This window comes from Chaetodon trifascialis, chromosome 4 (assembly GCF_039877785.1).
Source record: "Chaetodon trifascialis isolate fChaTrf1 chromosome 4, fChaTrf1.hap1, whole genome shotgun sequence".
Classification (NCBI taxonomy): domain Eukaryota; kingdom Metazoa; phylum Chordata; class Actinopteri; order Chaetodontiformes; family Chaetodontidae; genus Chaetodon; species Chaetodon trifascialis.
The window spans coordinates 19,064,749-19,082,366 of NC_092059.1; the positions used below are offsets into that span (position 1 = coordinate 19,064,749).

The 17,618-nt window shown below is 42.4% G+C and overlaps 1 protein-coding gene across 2 annotated transcripts in view; it reads right to left on the reverse strand.

Moving 5' to 3' along the window:
* anos1b (anosmin 1b) overlaps positions 1-17,618 on the reverse strand; it is a 41,770-nt gene that overhangs the window by 14,071 nt on the left and 10,081 nt on the right. For both annotated transcript variants that reach the window (XM_070960803.1, XM_070960804.1), the window contains exons 2-6: positions 16,828-16,875; positions 4,711-4,773; positions 3,852-4,059; positions 2,650-2,834; positions 654-783 (exon numbers count right to left, since the gene is read on the reverse strand). In XM_070960803.1, the coding sequence (XP_070816904.1) occupies positions 654-783; positions 2,650-2,834; positions 3,852-4,059; positions 4,711-4,773; positions 16,828-16,875 (634 nt within the window). The remainder of the gene's footprint in view (positions 1-653; positions 784-2,649; positions 2,835-3,851; positions 4,060-4,710; positions 4,774-16,827; positions 16,876-17,618) is intronic.

Below are 17,618 nucleotides of genomic sequence, written 5' to 3' on the forward strand. Positions count from 1 at the left end.
AGTTCGGTCCAACCTGAAGTCATTATTCACATACAAATATGCTCTAGCCAATCCTGGCAGGGGACTCATATCACTAGCCAATCCTGGCGCAACACCAATATGACCTAAGTCTGCTAAGCATTAGAGCGAGGACCTCCTACAGTGTGTGTGTGTGTGTGTGTGTGTGTGTGTGTGTGTGTGTGTGTGTGCCTGTCTTACTCTCCCTCTGTCTTACTGACCCACTCCAGGGATTTCACTCTGGCACTAAACCACCTGAATGAGTATGCGTACAGTACACGTATGTGAGAATATGTGCACGTGTAGTTGCGTGTATTTTCTGCTTCCTGTCTGTGTTTTATGGACTGCCTGATAGTTTTCCTGCTGTGTGTACCTTATCCATCAACTGTGAGTGAAAGAGAGAGAAAGAACAGGGAAGGACAGGAAGGGAAATGTTCCTGGGTTTCCGGCTTTTCCTCAGAGTGTTGTAACATCTCTCATAAAATGACACAAACGGAACACAAGAATCTGTGTTTTGCTCAGTGTCTCGTGACAGAATATCAGGATTCATAGATAGGTTGTGGAAACACGCAGGAGGAATCGTCGCTCTCTGTGGGACCATCATAACAGCCCTCTAAAGAAAATGAGAGCATGCGCTCAGACTGTGTTTGCATTACCTTTACTGGAGATGTAGTGTTTGCTGGGCGTGGTGAAGCCTCTGCTGCCGTGGCTGTTGATGGCTGCCACTCTGAACTGGTACCAGCGCTGAGGTCTCAAATCTGACAGAACCACATCTTCAGAAAGGGTCTAAAAATTCAAACACATCACATGTAATAATGACTACATGCATGACAGAACTACTAACTTACTTAACCCTAATCTCAGACCGCCAATGGCTTACCTCCTCACCTTACTGCAGGTGCACTCTAGGACACTGTGACATCACTCTTACATGTCGTTACAGATGAAACAGCTTCATGGGCCATTTTGCTAAGCAAGTATTTTTCCCAAAGATTATATGAAGTCCCAATACTTAAAGAAATAGTTTGACATTTTGGGAAACACACTTACTCGCTTTCTTACTGAGAGTTATCAAAAGATGCTACCACTCTCATGCCTGACTGTATCTGTACAGCAATCAGTTGATTAGCTTAGCATAATGACTAAAAACATAGGGAACAGCTAGCATGTCTCTGTCCAACTGTAACAGAAACCTGCCTACCAGCACCTCTAAAGCTCACTGATTAAGAAGTTATATCTCAGACTGGACTATTTCTTGGAAGTGTCTGAGTCTAGTCCAGAAAGATTACAGCACATAAGCCTCCATAAAACAACATGTTGTTTTTAGTAGATTAAACACACAAGATGTAACATGTTAATTGGTGCTTTACAGGTGCTGGTAGGCAGATTCTCTTATTTTTGGAAAGAGCCCAGCTAGCTGTTTCCCTCTGTTTCCAGTCTTTGTGCTAAGCTAAGCTAACAGGCTGCTGACGGTAGCTTCATATTTAGCAGTCATCTCAGCAAGAAAGAAAATATGCATATTTCCCCAAAAGTTGAGCTATTCATTAAACATGATTCCAGGTCCTACAAATGTAATACTGATTTAACACTAAATGCACTGTTATTATGATTGTCTTCATTGTAAATAGGAAGAGTTCACTTCAGTCCGAGCCCAAATGTTCTGTCATCTCTCACGTATCCATACTATCTTCTTTCAAAAGCATGACATAATGCTCTGCATACTTTCAGGCATGTAAGTTTCACAGTTAATGAGCTGGAAAGTCAAATGAACACAGTCAGATCGGAATTCCATCTGATAACAGTGAAATTAAATGATTCGCCAAAATTATGGTTAAAATTGCTAAGGATTCACATGTTTTGTCTCCCTGACAGTGAAAATGTAATCACTGCTTAAAATCTACTCATCCACACACACATGCACGCACGTACGCACACACACACACACACAGACACACACACTAGCTGCCATCTATTTAAGTCTATAATGAGCATTCAGTCATTCAGAGTCAGCCGGTGGAACGACTGTGGCTGCCTGTGGTTCCTTTTTAAGCTCTGCTTATTTACCTAACCTCACACAGGCACACACACATGGATGTACAGTGCACACACACACACACACACACACTCATTCAAACACACACACACAGACGTACGGTTTACCCTGGCAGAATGGGAGACTGGCTGGGGTGGAGAGGTTTAGACAGCAAGGCAGCAGACAGATGAGGTGGAAACAGAGTCTAACATCCATCTCCATAGCTGAGAAGTTTCATCATTCGAGGCAAATTGAGAGTTATGAGGTAAAGATATGTTACAAACTTTGTGGCATTGTTCCACTGTTAAAGGCACAGGGAACCATTTTTATAGCTTCAGTGACTCATGGGACATGGGTTTCTTCTAGCAATCAGCTTCCTGACATCAACATCCCCACAGCTAACATCCCCCAGTAATGTAGTGAGGGTGGGATAAACAGGATGATGGTGTGACTCTTCAGAAAGCAATAAACACATGAGTGAAAGAACAGTTTCTATCATGATCACTGTGCGCCACATCAGCTCCTGAGTTTCTTTCTGAATCTCCATTACTTCCATGTGTGAAACTTTCTAATCCCCACGTGAAGGTGAAAGGTGAGAGGCTGCTGGTTCCTGTAGTTACCATGGCAACAGTAGTCCACGGAGAGGCGTGGTCCTCACTTGGGTGAATCCCGATGTTCCAGCGGGACTGGAGCATGTAAACGATGGGCTCCACACTGATGTTGAACTTTGACACCCACGCCACCTTCGCATGGCCCTCTGAATCCTCCACAAAGCTCATCTCTCTGCGAGGCTTCAGAGGAACCCCTGCAAGAGAGACGGGCATGATTTTTATATTCTTATCTAGAAAGGCAAAACAGAAAACTGATGTTATTTGACAGTAATTCACAGGGCATTTAAATAACATCAAATAACAAGTCAATTAATACCATTATAAATAAAAATTACAATGATCTATTGATCATGCTCTTATTGTTGCTGTTAGTTTGTATGAAGGTACACGCATTCACCATTAACCACTTGCTTATTAAGCATGCATATATCATATTGGCTGTTTATTAGTCATTATAAAACACTTATTAATGCCTTGTTCTGAGGGTTGGGGTTAGATTATTATGTAATTCATACACAGTAATCAGGAGGTTGAGGGTCAACTCTTAGTTAACAGCCTAAAATTAGTGAATATGGTCATGCAGGATAAGACATTAATAGGTGCTTTATAACGACTAATAAAGTGCCAATATGCTACAAATATGCATGCTAATAAGCAACTGGTTAATGTTGAATATGAGAATCTTACTCATTTGTTATTTCATGTACTAAAAATGACTTTATCAGTGGTTTTAAATGTGCAGATCAGAAGAACAAATCACAAAACTGATAAAGCAAAACAAACATCACTCAAACAATATTTTCTTTTATGAATGAATCACTTATTATGGCTGCCCAGGCCGTATTCAAGAATCTTTATTCCACTGAAACATTTTTATAATTCATTTGGCAGATACTATAAACCAAACTAACTCACAACCAGTTTAAACACCACAGGAACAAGAGCTAGATAAATATTGGAAGTACATCTCTTCCAAAGAAACAGCTAAAAGCATGTTCAGTGTCAGGAGTAAAAAGTATGGGTGGCCAGTGATAGTATATCAGAGATCCTTTTAATTCATGAAAAAAAATCAGCATCATCACTTTGAATTAGCACAGTGTCAAACAATACAAACATTGTTTCTTTAAACCTTTTCAGTGCAGCAGCCTCTTACAACAGAGCCCACAAGATGTTTTACAAGTCCCAGCCAGCTGCCAGGGACTTGCCTTTACCTTTATATAGATTGGCTGGGGCTTGGCAAGTGTGTCCACAGCCATTAGAGCAGCATTTCCTGGGGGAGGGACAATGCTGGTCTGACGAGCAGCTCTCCACGCAGGCTGCGGCGAACCCGGTGGCTCGCTGAGGTGGAGGGCAGTCGCCCTGACGGGACGACCTCAGGGAGGTCAGAAACTCCCTGCTCGTCACACACTCCGTCTGCTTCTGAGAGAAAGACCAGCGGGGAAATGTTATTACTACAGTTGACACACAACGGAAATAGGATGTACGTAATGTATAAACACGAATATGGGGGCAGAAAAACACACAGCAGAGGTGAAAGTGCTTCCTTTGGTAAACTCCTACTGACTTTGAAGGCAGCCCTTGAGATCTTATGTGGAGGGGGGTATATAACTGTGTGTGTGTCTATATGTGTGTGTGTGTGCGCACAAGGCTGCAGATCTGCAAAATGTAAACACAAGCTTTAGCTAATAGCTCTGAATTATCCAGTTGTTCCTAACCAGCCCGCCAGTCAGCCATCCAGCCAGTAACATGCTTCAGCTATTGTGATGAAAAACTAATCTGAAGACCACAGTGACTGGCTGAGCAAATAATCATTTAGGGCCACACACACAAAATACACAGGGAACCGATGCACACTTTCACATGTATACACTCGAAAGCTCACAAACATGTTATTCATAACACACGAAAGCTTGCATAAACACACACAGGAAAGCTCATTCGTGGCATACACAGTCAAAAAAAACTGCTTCATGGTGCCAACAAAAGCAGGCGGAGTGACACTGCCACCGAGGGTGTTGCGACTTATACACACAAACGCACACACACACGCACACTGTCTTTCTGTCTTACCTCACAGGACTTTGGAGAAAGCACCTTCCTTGTTTCCCACAGATCTTTGCATGGCTGAAGGCACTACACATAAACAAACAAATATGAGAATACAAAATCTGAGGCTTTAGGCACAGAACTTTTTTTTTATATTTATCACACATGATAAAAATAGCAAAAAACTAAATTTGTACATGTACACCTTCTCATAGCAGCGGTTTTTCCAGCTCTCGAGTCTGTCCGTTCAATATGAAGGTACGGCCTGCAGCCAGTTAGCTTAGCTTAGCACAAAGACTGGAAAGAGGGCAGGAGCTAATTTGCTTCTCCATTACACCGGGGCAACCCTCTTAACTAATGACACACTTGTCATGGAAAGATGATGAAAGCAGCGCCCTCTTCAGCGCCATTCATTACTGCACTATGCAACAGGTGCTGGTAGCGGATACTTAGCATCATAGATTTTCAGCCTGTTCTTATGATTTTCATGTCATCTAATCATCCCTGAATGATGACGAAACCCATCTGACACCATGCGACGCGATGGAAAAGTCCAACTGGAATCTATTTTTCACTGGTCCCTGCCAGTTATAAAAAGTGGTGATTGTTTAGCTTCAAAGGTGTTGGTAGACATATTTTGTTACCTCCAGACAGCGTGCAGGCTAGCGCTTTCCCCCTGCTGCCAGTCTGTGCTCAGCTAAGCTAACCTGTTACTGACTGTAGCCCTACATTTAATGGACACGTTCAAGAATGCTATCAATCATACAATCTAAGTACACCGGAAAGCAAAAAGGAGGCATATTTCTCCAAATGTCTGACTATTTCTTTAAAGAGCTCAGGTTTGAAGAAAAAGAAATGGTGTAAGAAGAAGCAAAAAAGTGTCAGATTGTTTCGGATTTGAAGAGATGGTGCCATTTATGCAGGTAGGGAACAAAAAGCAACACACACACACTCCTGAAACACACACTCATCTGGTTTGCCACCTCAGTGAACTGGTGAATGATGACTCTTACCAAATTAAAACCAGACAACATATAAAAACTGCGGTTTCACCCCCAACCTCCTCCCCCCTCCTCACTCACTCACTCCCTCTGTCTGTCTGTCTGCCTCAGCTCCCCAGCGTGCCTGGCTTCAATCATTTCTGCAATTTATTCCATCGCAATGATTCCAGGGGAGCAAACAGAATCAACAAAAAGCCATAAAAACTTCATCTTTGCACAAATAAATGGCTACTGTTGGATGAAAAAAGTCTCTCTTTAAAAGCAGCGTTAAACAGGCTCGTTTGCAGACTGATGACAACGAATATTTTGAATGACAAGCAGGCTTTTAGGGGAATCATCACACTGCATTTAAGACCATGTAGGCGTTCATTTGATCTACAAAATAAAGAGCAAAACTACATTGTAACTTGTCATGAGGATTCATACAGCATCAAAAACCAAAGCCACATTTTGCTGGTTTCTTAACTTCTACTGTAGGACATAAAATGGAGTCTCAGCAAGAAGCATGATAGCTGTTTAATGTTGTTCAGTCGGTCCATTTCATTTAAGTCATGGAAGAAAAAGTTTGGGTTCGCTTAAAGTGATACTCCACCCCAAATCTCTCTCTTGAGTATTAAACACGCTTGCTCTGTAGGCATGAAATGCTGCAGTAAAAAGTTTGCAGTTTGCGTCTCCAGAGGGAGCGAAGGCTGTGGTCAGCTTAGACTGACGTAGGTTACAATGGATTCCAGTAGTGACTGTATGAAAATCCAAATATTGAGAGAAACAGCTCAGATTCCTTCTACCCTCTGCTCTCCATCCATACGTTCACTATGTTCCACTGAAATCGGTGCACGTGTTTAAAAAGCAAATCTAATTAGTTTCCTATGGCTTTTTCACTGTTTATACAATTGCTGTACCTTCTTTTATATCTGATTAATAGGTGATGACAAATACATGGATAAAGTTTGTTTGCTTGCTTTGACACAGCTTCCTGCCCTCTGTCCTTTTTTTGTGAGCAGGCACCTGCATTCATCTGCAGACTGTAAATGCCACTTAAGCACATATTGTATCCTGTAACTTGCTGAGGTCTACAAATGTGCTGATAACATTATAGAAGTTCGTACGAATGAGTTTTGGAGCACTGGTCTGACAATAAAAAAAATGAGGATGTCACCTTGGGCTCTGGGACATTTTATAGGCCAAACAATTAATCAGGAAAATTACTGACAATGAAAACGATCATCAGTTATATACATTGTATGACTGGACATGAGTGGCACACTGTGTCATACAGAAGAAGCAGAGGGAAAGAAGTCCGGATCTGGGAGTAAAAGATGATAAATTTGCTGCTTTTCAGGAGAGTTAATACACATCAGTTTGTTCAGTTTGTAGGTGTGCGGTCTATCAAGCAGGTAGTGTTAGTCAAGTAGTACTGCAGGTGTTTGGACACAAGCCCCTTTAGACATCACATCCAGTCTGAGGGGCCTTGGTTTTTACAATACTGGAAAACGATCATTCTGCCATGTCAGACTGTCTATCTGTAGCTCATTGATCAACAAGAATATTTTGGGAAAAACCTGACTGTTTGTAACACTCTAACCAGACGGAGGGACAGCAACGATGCAAAGTGTGCTGCATTCGCTGCAAGTTTCTACGGACTTCTACATATGAATCGATTAAAAGTGCCATTGTTCTCCATGAGGAAGCGAATTCCAAACTTTCCTCCTCTGAAGCTTTCAACCGCAGGAGAAGAAATCTAAGAGAAGCATCACTTTAACTTATTTTCCCTTTTTCTTCTCTGAGTTAATTATGCATTCCTCAAGCAGTCTGGGTATGAGGAGACAGGGAGATAATACGAGACACACACACACACCCACACACACACGCGCGCTATTGTAACCAGATCTTGAAGTGTGATGTGTTTCTTCAAGGAGATCTCATGGGTCTCTTCATTCGACCACGTGCTGCTCAGGTTGTCAAAATCTCCCAAAAACACCTCATACATACACACACTCAGACACGCACGCACACACACACACACACACACTCCCCCTTGCATCCAACCCTCCCCCTCCTCTTTTGCTGCCACTTTGATCAGTTACAGACAAGTTTAATTTTTCATTCCTCCCCTCTCGTCCTTTACCCTCCCCCATCCCCGCCCCCCCATCCCTTTCAATAATCCTCTGTTCTTTTTGTTCCTGTCTTCACATTATCGCTCCTCTTCTTCTCCTCCATGACCTCTCATCTCTGTGCTGCCTACCTCTACCTTCTTCCTTGCTTCAGCTCATTACCTCTCCTTCTTTAACAATTGATACTTTGCTAATCACAGTGATATACTGTAATAATCTCTACTTGTACTTATTACATTATTAATGCAAAATGTTCACGTGTAACGGAGTGTTTTTACTTGTTTTATTACAGTAATGAATGTGAGTATTTCTTATTTGACATAGTCGATAGAACAGCTGGGAGAGAAAGGCAAGAGAGGGGAGAAAGGGGGAGTCGAGACGAATGGATTTAAGATGAACATACTTGTGGTATGTATGCAGCGCACACCTTACACTCTCAAATATCACTTGGATGTTGTAAATCACTGCAAAGTATACACACGCTGTATTTGTGTTAGAGGAGCTGAGAGACACGTTTGGCCTTGAAGGCAACATGATGAGTTATGTGTGCGAGAGAGGGAGCGGTAGACACAGCAGAGGTCAAAGGTCAGAGATGTTACTGTTTAACACACCACAGCACACACTGTAACAACAGCGCCTAGATTAATGACTGTGTATGTGTCTGTGTGTGCGCGCGGCTCGCATAGGAGCTCCTCAGATATGTGTATAATAATTAATCACACGCACACCTTGTCTGCCGGCCCTCCTCTGGCCTCTCCTGCTGTTTTATGGCCTCACCTGCCACGATAGAGGGATGACAGGCGCACTCAGCGAGAGGGAGGAGAGGAAATGGGAGAGGGAAGGGAGGAGAGATGTGGTTTCAGAGTGGATAGAGGGGGGAAAGAAGTGAGTGTCCGTTGAAAAGGAGAAAAGAGATGAAAGACAAACAGTGAAACAGGTCCAGACAAAAGGTGGAGAGGAAGAGGGACAAAGGCAGACAGCAACAGACCAGATGTGCTCGCTCTCCATCCACGCTCACCAGTTCAGAGGGTGCAATGTGAAAAACTATACATGCTAATTTATGTGTTCAGCTTGTCATCAGCTGTTCAGAGTTTATTTTATATCTTCCACCTTACAGTGCATATGTGTAGCGTTTAGGATTGGGTATTGTTTGTACAATTCCTTTAGTTTACCAGTGGTAATATAAAAACAGTCCATTTTTATACTTTTCAATTTAGTTATGCTGCTTTCATTACCTTAATTCTACAACGGCAATATTAAATATCAGTCAGTCTCCGTGATGTATAATCATGGTTGAAAAATGAGAGTTGTAAAATTGTATCAGTGACTGCATGCCTCAGTCTCAGGGTTCTGGTATTAGCCTGCGTGGTATGAGCAAATATCTCCACATTTCAAATGAACTTCTTGCAACAAAGGACGTTTCTTCTTCTGTAAAATATTCACGTATTCACCTTCTTAAAGAACATAAAATAACTTCAAAGTTATTTGCGATCAGCATTTCTCATCTTCCACCATCAGCTATTTTGAGAACCTGAAAGCTCTGTTTGAAGTGAAGAACAGCATCCTCTTCATGTTTTCTCCTGCAAAGTAATCCAGCAGATTTCCTGTGAAATCTGACCTGGTGGCCCACATTGTAATATGCAGTTCAGTGGTTGATTTCACATACTGACTTGAGGTTAAAGGTGTTTTATGAGCGTTGATTTATTGATGATGCAGTGCTACATTCACTCGTTTTAATACTGTTACATTTAATGTAATACTATATGTATGATAATGAGTGTGAATGGTTCTGTGTTTGTGCCCTGCGATTGACTGGCAACCGGTCCAGGGTGTACCCCGCCTCTCGCCCGCTGATGGCTGGGATAGGCTCCAGCACCCCCCACAACCGCGAAAGGGATACGCGGTATAGAAAATGGATGGATGGATGGATGGATATTCTATTCATTAAATAAACTTTTTACAGATCAGTCTAGATTATGTGTAACTGCACTTTTATGCTAAATGAGATTCTGCAGAGCACCTCTGAGGATGCAAACATGCTTGTTTTCCAGTTTGAATGTGCAAATACACACATATACTGTGTGTATACACATGCACACAGACACACACACTTCAGGATTTGAGGTACATGCGTGATAAGTAGCCAAACAAATTCCAAAAATGCCTTTGAAAAGCACGTTTTGCCAGACCTTTGGAAAAACATGTACAACAACCAGAGCGAGCTTAAGTCGGCAGCTGGTGAGAGGAGAAGAGAGGATGCAGGGAGGAGAGCAGAGGATGAAGAAGAGGAGATCAAAAGGACGGTCAGAAAGACAAATGCTTCAAGATAGTTCAGTGGTTTACTTCCTCACCTCTCAAACCACATGTGCCTACAACAAAAACCTGCCAGAGCTTCGCCTCTCTGTGAGTCCCCTGATCATTTTCTTTCTCTCCATCGACAATAAATCTACTAAAAGGATGCTGACTATTCTACTTTGGACAGAAACAGGAAGAAAATGTGCACAATAAAGGATGTGTTGGTTGTGATACATCCCAACAAGACATCAGATTAAAGTACTGAAGTTCGAACAGCAGAGGGAATGGAAGTGACTGTAGGAAAAGGAGAAGACAGAAAATGTATACATATGGCTAGCAAGCTGTTATTTGCAGCTGTTGTACTGGGCTGTCCAAATCTAAGGAGGTGAGGGGGAAAGGGGGCTTCAGACTGGCACCGAGGGATGACTTCCTGCTTGCTGAGACTCTTTCCAGCATATTCTTCTTCTATCATTTCCTTTTGATTACAGCAGCAGAGTGAGAAGCAAACGAGGTGAGATTCAGCCTCTTCCAGTCTGAGGCCGTGGTACTCTGCTGGAGAACTGGGACGAAGGAGCATGTGTTCAAAGGTGGACTGTTGCACACTGCAGCAGCAGTACAGTAGGTGTTGGTGTACATGAAGGTGGACCAGAGCCCAAAGACAAAGCTCTCACTTAACTCAGCCATATATGCTCCAGCCCTCACCTGTGTTCATGAGCTGTGGGCAGAGATCAAAAGAACGAGATCGCGAATTCAAGCAGCTGAAAGAAATTGTCTTTATAGCTTGTCTGAGGCCACACATGCTGAGACGCCACCTGGACATATCCCTATAGACATACTCATTTACAACAGGGAGGAAACCTCAGAGGAAACCAAGAAGACAATGGAGGTACCACGATTGTTTTAGGGGGCACCACGAGGAGAAGCTGGACATAAGAACATTGGGTTACTGTGCCTATCCTTGTACCATCACAACCCGTATAAGTGATGGAAAATTGATGGCTGAAGAATTTTCTCCAGAAAATATTTCAATATTTCTATACAAATATTTATAGAGAGAATTAGGGGCGAGTGGGGTAGAGCAAGAATTATTCCTGTGCTCTTTATGCAAGAACCAAACAGCCTCTAATTAGAAGTACAGCTAAAACAGAGAAACCATCCCTGGACAGAGGAGGAGGTCTGCGACTGATCCTCCACCTTCAAAGCTGTCCTTACAGTGTTTCCCAGGAGATTTAACAAACAGTTGGCCTCATGTGACAACTCCGACCGTCGTTCACACTTGGCCTCAGGTGACTCCAATGACTGCCGTTAAACGGCCAGGAGCACTAACAACCCGAGCAGTATCAATGACAGGGATAATGTTTCAAGTGTCTACAACCAAGACAGGTTGCCCTACAGATTCAAGCCTCCATGTAGAACAATGACCTGGATGACTGAGAATCATCAAAAAGTGAAGAAAATGTACTCAGTTTAAGGTTAGGCTGACTCAAAGGAAGGGTAGAGTGTGTTCAGTAGAGTTCTTCCTTCCTGTATGATGTGACAGCTACCAAACTAAGGCTAAAATGTTAAATGTGCTTATGCAGAGCTTTTCTACCTTGAAGGACAGCTCTCATTCACACATTCAGCATCTTGCTTAAGGACACGTGGACAGAAAGAGCCAGTGACAGAACCGCCAACAGTGCTAATAGTGGCTGTGGCAGAGCTATTCAGACTGGTATTACAAGCAATTTGAACATCTAAAGAACAAGTTATGAGGACTGAGGGAGATGACAAGACAAAGAGTAACAGTGACTTCATAGCTCTGCGTCTTTGCTCTGCATCAGCTCTGTTTGTTAGTGGACACACACACACACACGCACACACACCTGGTACCCATTACTACGTCTACCCTGCATGTGTGTGTGTTTGAGAGAGAAGCAAAGAGATAAAAGAAGGAGGAGATGGACAGATGGAGGAATTGAGTGAGGGCTGTAGTTCACTTTTAGTGAACTCCCATGTGTGTTTCCATGAGAGTGAATCCACCAATGATGTGACACAAACCATATGTGTTGAGGCAACATCTGCCTGGTGTGTGTGTGTGTGTGTGTGTGTGTGTGTGTGTGTGTGTGTGTGTGTGTGTGTGTGTGTGTGTGTGTGTGTGTGTGTGTGTGTGTGTGTCTTCAACAGGGAGGTCTCAGGCCCTGATGCAACAAAGCACAGATAGAGCAGAGTCGATCAGGCAATGCTTACCTTTATCTGTTTTCTAGTTTCTTTTTCTCTTTTCCTATCCTATTTGTACTGTAACTGCACTCCGCTCACTGGAGGAGTAATTTTAGAGAAATTGTGTTTTATCCTCTTTTAAGTTCTTCTTTAAACATCCTTCATGTATAAATAATTGCCTCCTATCTGTCAGAATGTCCTACAATCAAAGATTTCTTATAAGAAATACAGTTTGGAAGACTAATTATACATCAAAGTAGAGCACTGATGCACGTTACAGCCTCCTCTATATTTACATTTACTTTTAAATGTAAGTTTTTAATTACTTGTTTTTCATAACCAAATGCTCCTGAGACTTTGACAGGGAAGATGATTAAAGAAAAAGGAATGACATTTCTAAAAACTATTCAAACATACTGTATGTCTATTTTAACATACTTGCGTTTTGTGCCATTTCCCTGCGATATAATGGATTCCTCCAAGCTTTCAGCTACGTCCCATAGATGACATGGGAAATTAAACGAATCCCTTAGTTTCACAGTGCACCATTTAGAGTGTGTGGGTGTGCGACTGTGAGCGGACAGATTGACTATGTGTGACACATGTTAAAACTCAGCGAGAACAACCGAGCTCAGCACTGCTCCAAGTCTGCGTAAGGACCCAAAAAGGAGTTGAGGGAAAAGTAATACCAGTCCCCACATTATTCTGTAAAAGTCTTTGTCAAAAGTTACTGAATATGTTACACTGCCAAGTGGCTTTATGAGATCCTGCAGTGGAATGTAGGCTGAGTCACATTTTGTTAGATTTGCCTTACTAATAGCTCTAAAATTGGGTTTATAAACATAAGAAAAATGTAGCTCCCTCGAGAAAAAGTCTGAAAATCAAACTGTGCAGAATTTGTCCTCCAACACATCAAGAACCAGTGGGCTCACTACTTCCTCCCCTCTGGCTCACTCCTCTGAAACTGGCCCAGACTGAGGCTGGGTATTACACCTTAACAATGTTTTAGTCCACATCAATGCAGTCCGATGCTCCAATTCACAAAACCTGTCAAGCAATGACAGCTGGAACTGAAAGTCTGTTAAGATCTGTTTATTCTTTAATCAGATACTTTCTGAATTTAAATCAAACTGTCACTGCCAAATCAGACTGTGTTTTATACAGGCCAGCTTCTTTTCTGGCTGTATTTAATATCATAAAACACTGAGAACTTTGTCTTCTGTTTATATGACTAAAAGGTATCAAAAAAGTGCAGTATTACTTACAAAAACCTGTGTCAAGTCAGTACTACCACTAACAACTCTGCGAAGCTGTAAAATGCCTACAAAATAATACCAGTCATTATGCTAACATGCTGATTCTCTGCAGGTATAATGTGTACAAAGTTCACCATCTTACTTTAGCATGTTAGCATGCTAATATTTGCAGCTCGGGCTTATCATAAACCAAACAAACTGATATTTTGACCTGACGACGGCGCTTGCTGAAAAGTCCATAGTAAGTACAATCCATCCTGAGGGGAACATGAATATGACTACAAAATTTCCAACAACTGTTGGATGGATGAAAAAAAGACACAGATGTTAACCTCATGGTGGCGCTAGAGGAAAAGTAAGGGAATCCATTATCCTGCTCCGTCTCTCTGTAGTTCATTATGACTTCAACATTGTTGGCGTCTGCTCTTCTAGTATCAAACATGTTACTACAGCAAACGCAGAATAATATGACAGAGTGGAACAGAAACCTGGGAATATTCGTTAGCCTAATAAAACAATAATAAAGTGGCCTGTGCTCTTTGCGTAGCTCATTGCTCCCAGGGAGGATAATCAATAAGAAAATAGCACGGCCTAAACATCTCCCACATATTCTGTTAACAAATATACACACCTTGGGAGCATTAAACAGCGTTGGGCTTCCTCCACTGTATAATTCATTATTTTGATTAATCTTGGCAATTATTGCTCAGGACTGGGATATGTGCTTTTCTCTTCTAATTTATTTTTGTTGGCCTGCCGTGCTGACTTTTACAAATTGGGCTGGAGCCACTTTCAACAGACTGTAAAAGGGTAAGAATTAATAACTTTGCAATTCAAACAAGCAAGAAGAGACACTGTGCATGTCTGCGCAGTATCAGCCCGCCTGAAAGGAAAACTGTGGTTTACACAGCGTCAGCTCCCACTGGCCAGATTCAGAGACCGTTGTTGGACGCCGCTTCCAGCATAGTGCCACACTGCATTCACACATAGACAACAGCAAGACACAAAGCCAGGGCAGTAAAGTTTAGACATGGTATTAAACTCGAAAATATTTTCCGTTCTCATTCTCTCTGTTTCTTTGTTGAACTCTAAACATCAGGAATAGAAACAAAGGAAGGGAGAGAGGGCAGGAAAGAAAGGACGCAGATAAGTCTGCGTAAGGTCAAAGGAGCTGTGTGTGTTTTGTGTTTCTGGCGGAGGTGGTGAGGGGGGCTCGGCAAAGCTCAAAGTTGATGTCAGATGTTTTGCTCAGTGTGGCGTCCCCTGAAACAGTCTGTTGGTAGGAGGTTTTTTTTGGGGGGGGGGGGGGGCATGTTCTCGGCTGTTGTTGACATTAACCCCAGCTGACCTCAGCAAACACACCTTAATGATATACGCGCCGTACAGAAGAAGCGCTCTCACGCCTGTTTCTTGCTTTCCCTTCAACCGACTGTCATGTGAATTTGTGGCAAAGCTTGGAAATGTTGCGAGAAGTAAAATACGGTTCAGGTGTGCTTTCAGCCGGGATGAAGCTTTTAAAAAGGTCTGAACCTGAACGGAGAGTTCAGGAAACACATCAATAAGAGACCAGACAGAATCTCTCAACAAGTCATTAATATTGAGTAAGTTAAGGTCAGTGAGTAAAAGGTCGTCGCTTTGTTTTTGGTTAGCGATCAAAATAAATTTACTTTCTTTTCCATTTTTTTCCTGGACTTGTGTTTCCATCTTTGGGCCTTTCTGATTTAAAATGTGCATCAAAATGTGGTGACGCGCTATCTGTCCTATCCACCCACTGCCTGTGCGTCTCAGATGGGACCAGCCGTCTAAAACACCCGCAGTAACGTTCAGAGAGCTGTAACAAGCTGGAAGTGCTGCAGAGTGGACGGACTGGCAGCTAAAAATACAGCGCGTGGAAACTCCTCTTCAATCAAACAATGAATTAGAACACACACACATACACACACACAGTGAAGCCTCCTGGCAGACAGTGTTAAGTGAATAAACAGGGGATAATTTTTGCTCCAGGGTGGATGGATAATGGGGATACAAGGGAGGACGTTATTTTAACTAAAAACACAACCTTTGCTATTAGCGAGCCGTGCGGTTGGTGTAAAGATTCCATACACAAGGGAGAGAAAGACTTTCTCTGTCTCTGTCTGACGCTCTGCTTTCTGCAGTGTGCTCTTGTTGCGTCATGTTCATTATATTCTCAGAGCAGGATACCTCATTGTGTGTTATCCTGCAGCCAGAAAGACAAGATGCTTTCAAATCATCATCCAGTTTTTCATTTGTAGTTTAATCCATCATTTGGTAATGTAGCAAAAATGCTGCTGATGCTACAATTAATTGCATCTTAACATGCCTTGCACGCTGATTGACAGCATAAAACGTGTTGTACAATTTCAAAAGTGCCAACAAATCAGAAACATATTTTCCATGGCCTTGCTATAATACCAGTAAAGACACTACACCTGCCATACTCGTGTTCTGTTTAATCTACAGCCCTTTGGCAGGATGCAAAATTGAAAGCACTGAAGGTGAACAAGAAGACGCCAGAGGTAAAAAACAGCAATGACAGAGGATCAAAACATCACACTCATCTCATCTCGTTTGCACAAAAATGTATGATCTAAGCTTTCGGCCGAGCGCGGATAATAAATCTGGTGCAAAGGCAATACGTGTACGGATGTTTTGATCCTTTTCATTGCTGTTTTTCACATTCGGCTTCTTCTTGTTTTCTGGTAGCGGGCTGTAGTTTTCTGACGGTTTGGTTAAATCACTGACTTGGGATTTATTTGTTCATATCTGAGGACATAAATCTGGCCCTCACAAGATCAACAAGTTGTTTTATAGTTACAGCACAACTTTATCCTGTTTTTGAGGGGGATGTGAAATACCCAATGTGCACTCCGCTCTGTGTGCAGCTGCTTCTTTTCACCTGCCACTAGGAAGGTGGAAGGTTCACGTTATCACTCCCAGTTCCATCCCAAGTAACCAGCAGGAGCTGCTGGTGCAGCAAAAAAGGACAAGAAGCCTCACAGGCTTACCACCCACGAACACAGGCAGTTGTGTTCAATGGACCGCAACACCAAGTCAGAGTTACTGTTACCAGAAGCTCTTCACTGCACCAAAGACTTGGTTTCAGGGTTACCATAGGGTTATGACTGGCTTAAGGATAGGCTAGGGTTGGGGTGAGGCATAAAGTGATAAATGTTTGGGTAAGCCGTCAGGGACGTGAATGCAAGTCAGTATAATGTCTCTGGAAAGGCTGCAGCACAGGTTTGTGTGTGTTTGCGTATTTACCTGTGCACAGCGTCTGTGGTTTTCACACCAAACCAGGACCTGGTCACTCTGGAAGAGACGGAGAGGATGAAAATTAAAACAAACACAGAGAGAGAAATAAATCTTTCACAGACAAATCCTGTGTTTGACACATTCTGCCCACATTTGACCTGTCCATGTGAGACTGCTGTCTAACATACAAGGAGACAGAAAGCAAAATATTGTTCATAAAAGGTCACTGACCAAACTGTGTGACCAGAGCAAACTTGACATGCAGACAAACACACGCAACCTTTCTCTTATTTACATAATTATCCTCAGGGTGCAAAATGACTTAACACGCTGTGCTTGTGGCTACTGAACCAGACAGAGGCCACGTCACTTGGTGGAACGTATGCTTTTGTGAGCCTGCATGTGCGCACAGTTATTGCTAAGTGAGTCAAGACCACCAGTAAACATGGCTGCTATAACCACTGTGACAGAGGAAGACGTCATCTCATGACCACAGGGACAGAAATACAGATTATCCAAACCGACCACTAGTCCTTAATTCTCTTCAGCTTTTCACATTTCGTTTCCATCCAAATAAAACACCTTGAGAAGACACTCATGCGTGGTTGTATTGAACGCACAAGGTCACAAATGACCTGCGAGGACACAAAGAAGCTGCTGACACCTGAGCTACAAGAAGTATCTTTTTAAATACATCATGGTCATCATTGTGACACATCGTTATAATGCCCAAAAACAAATAACATTACAGTCAAACAACTGGTAATCTACTATAATTATTTTCATTATTGATTAATCTG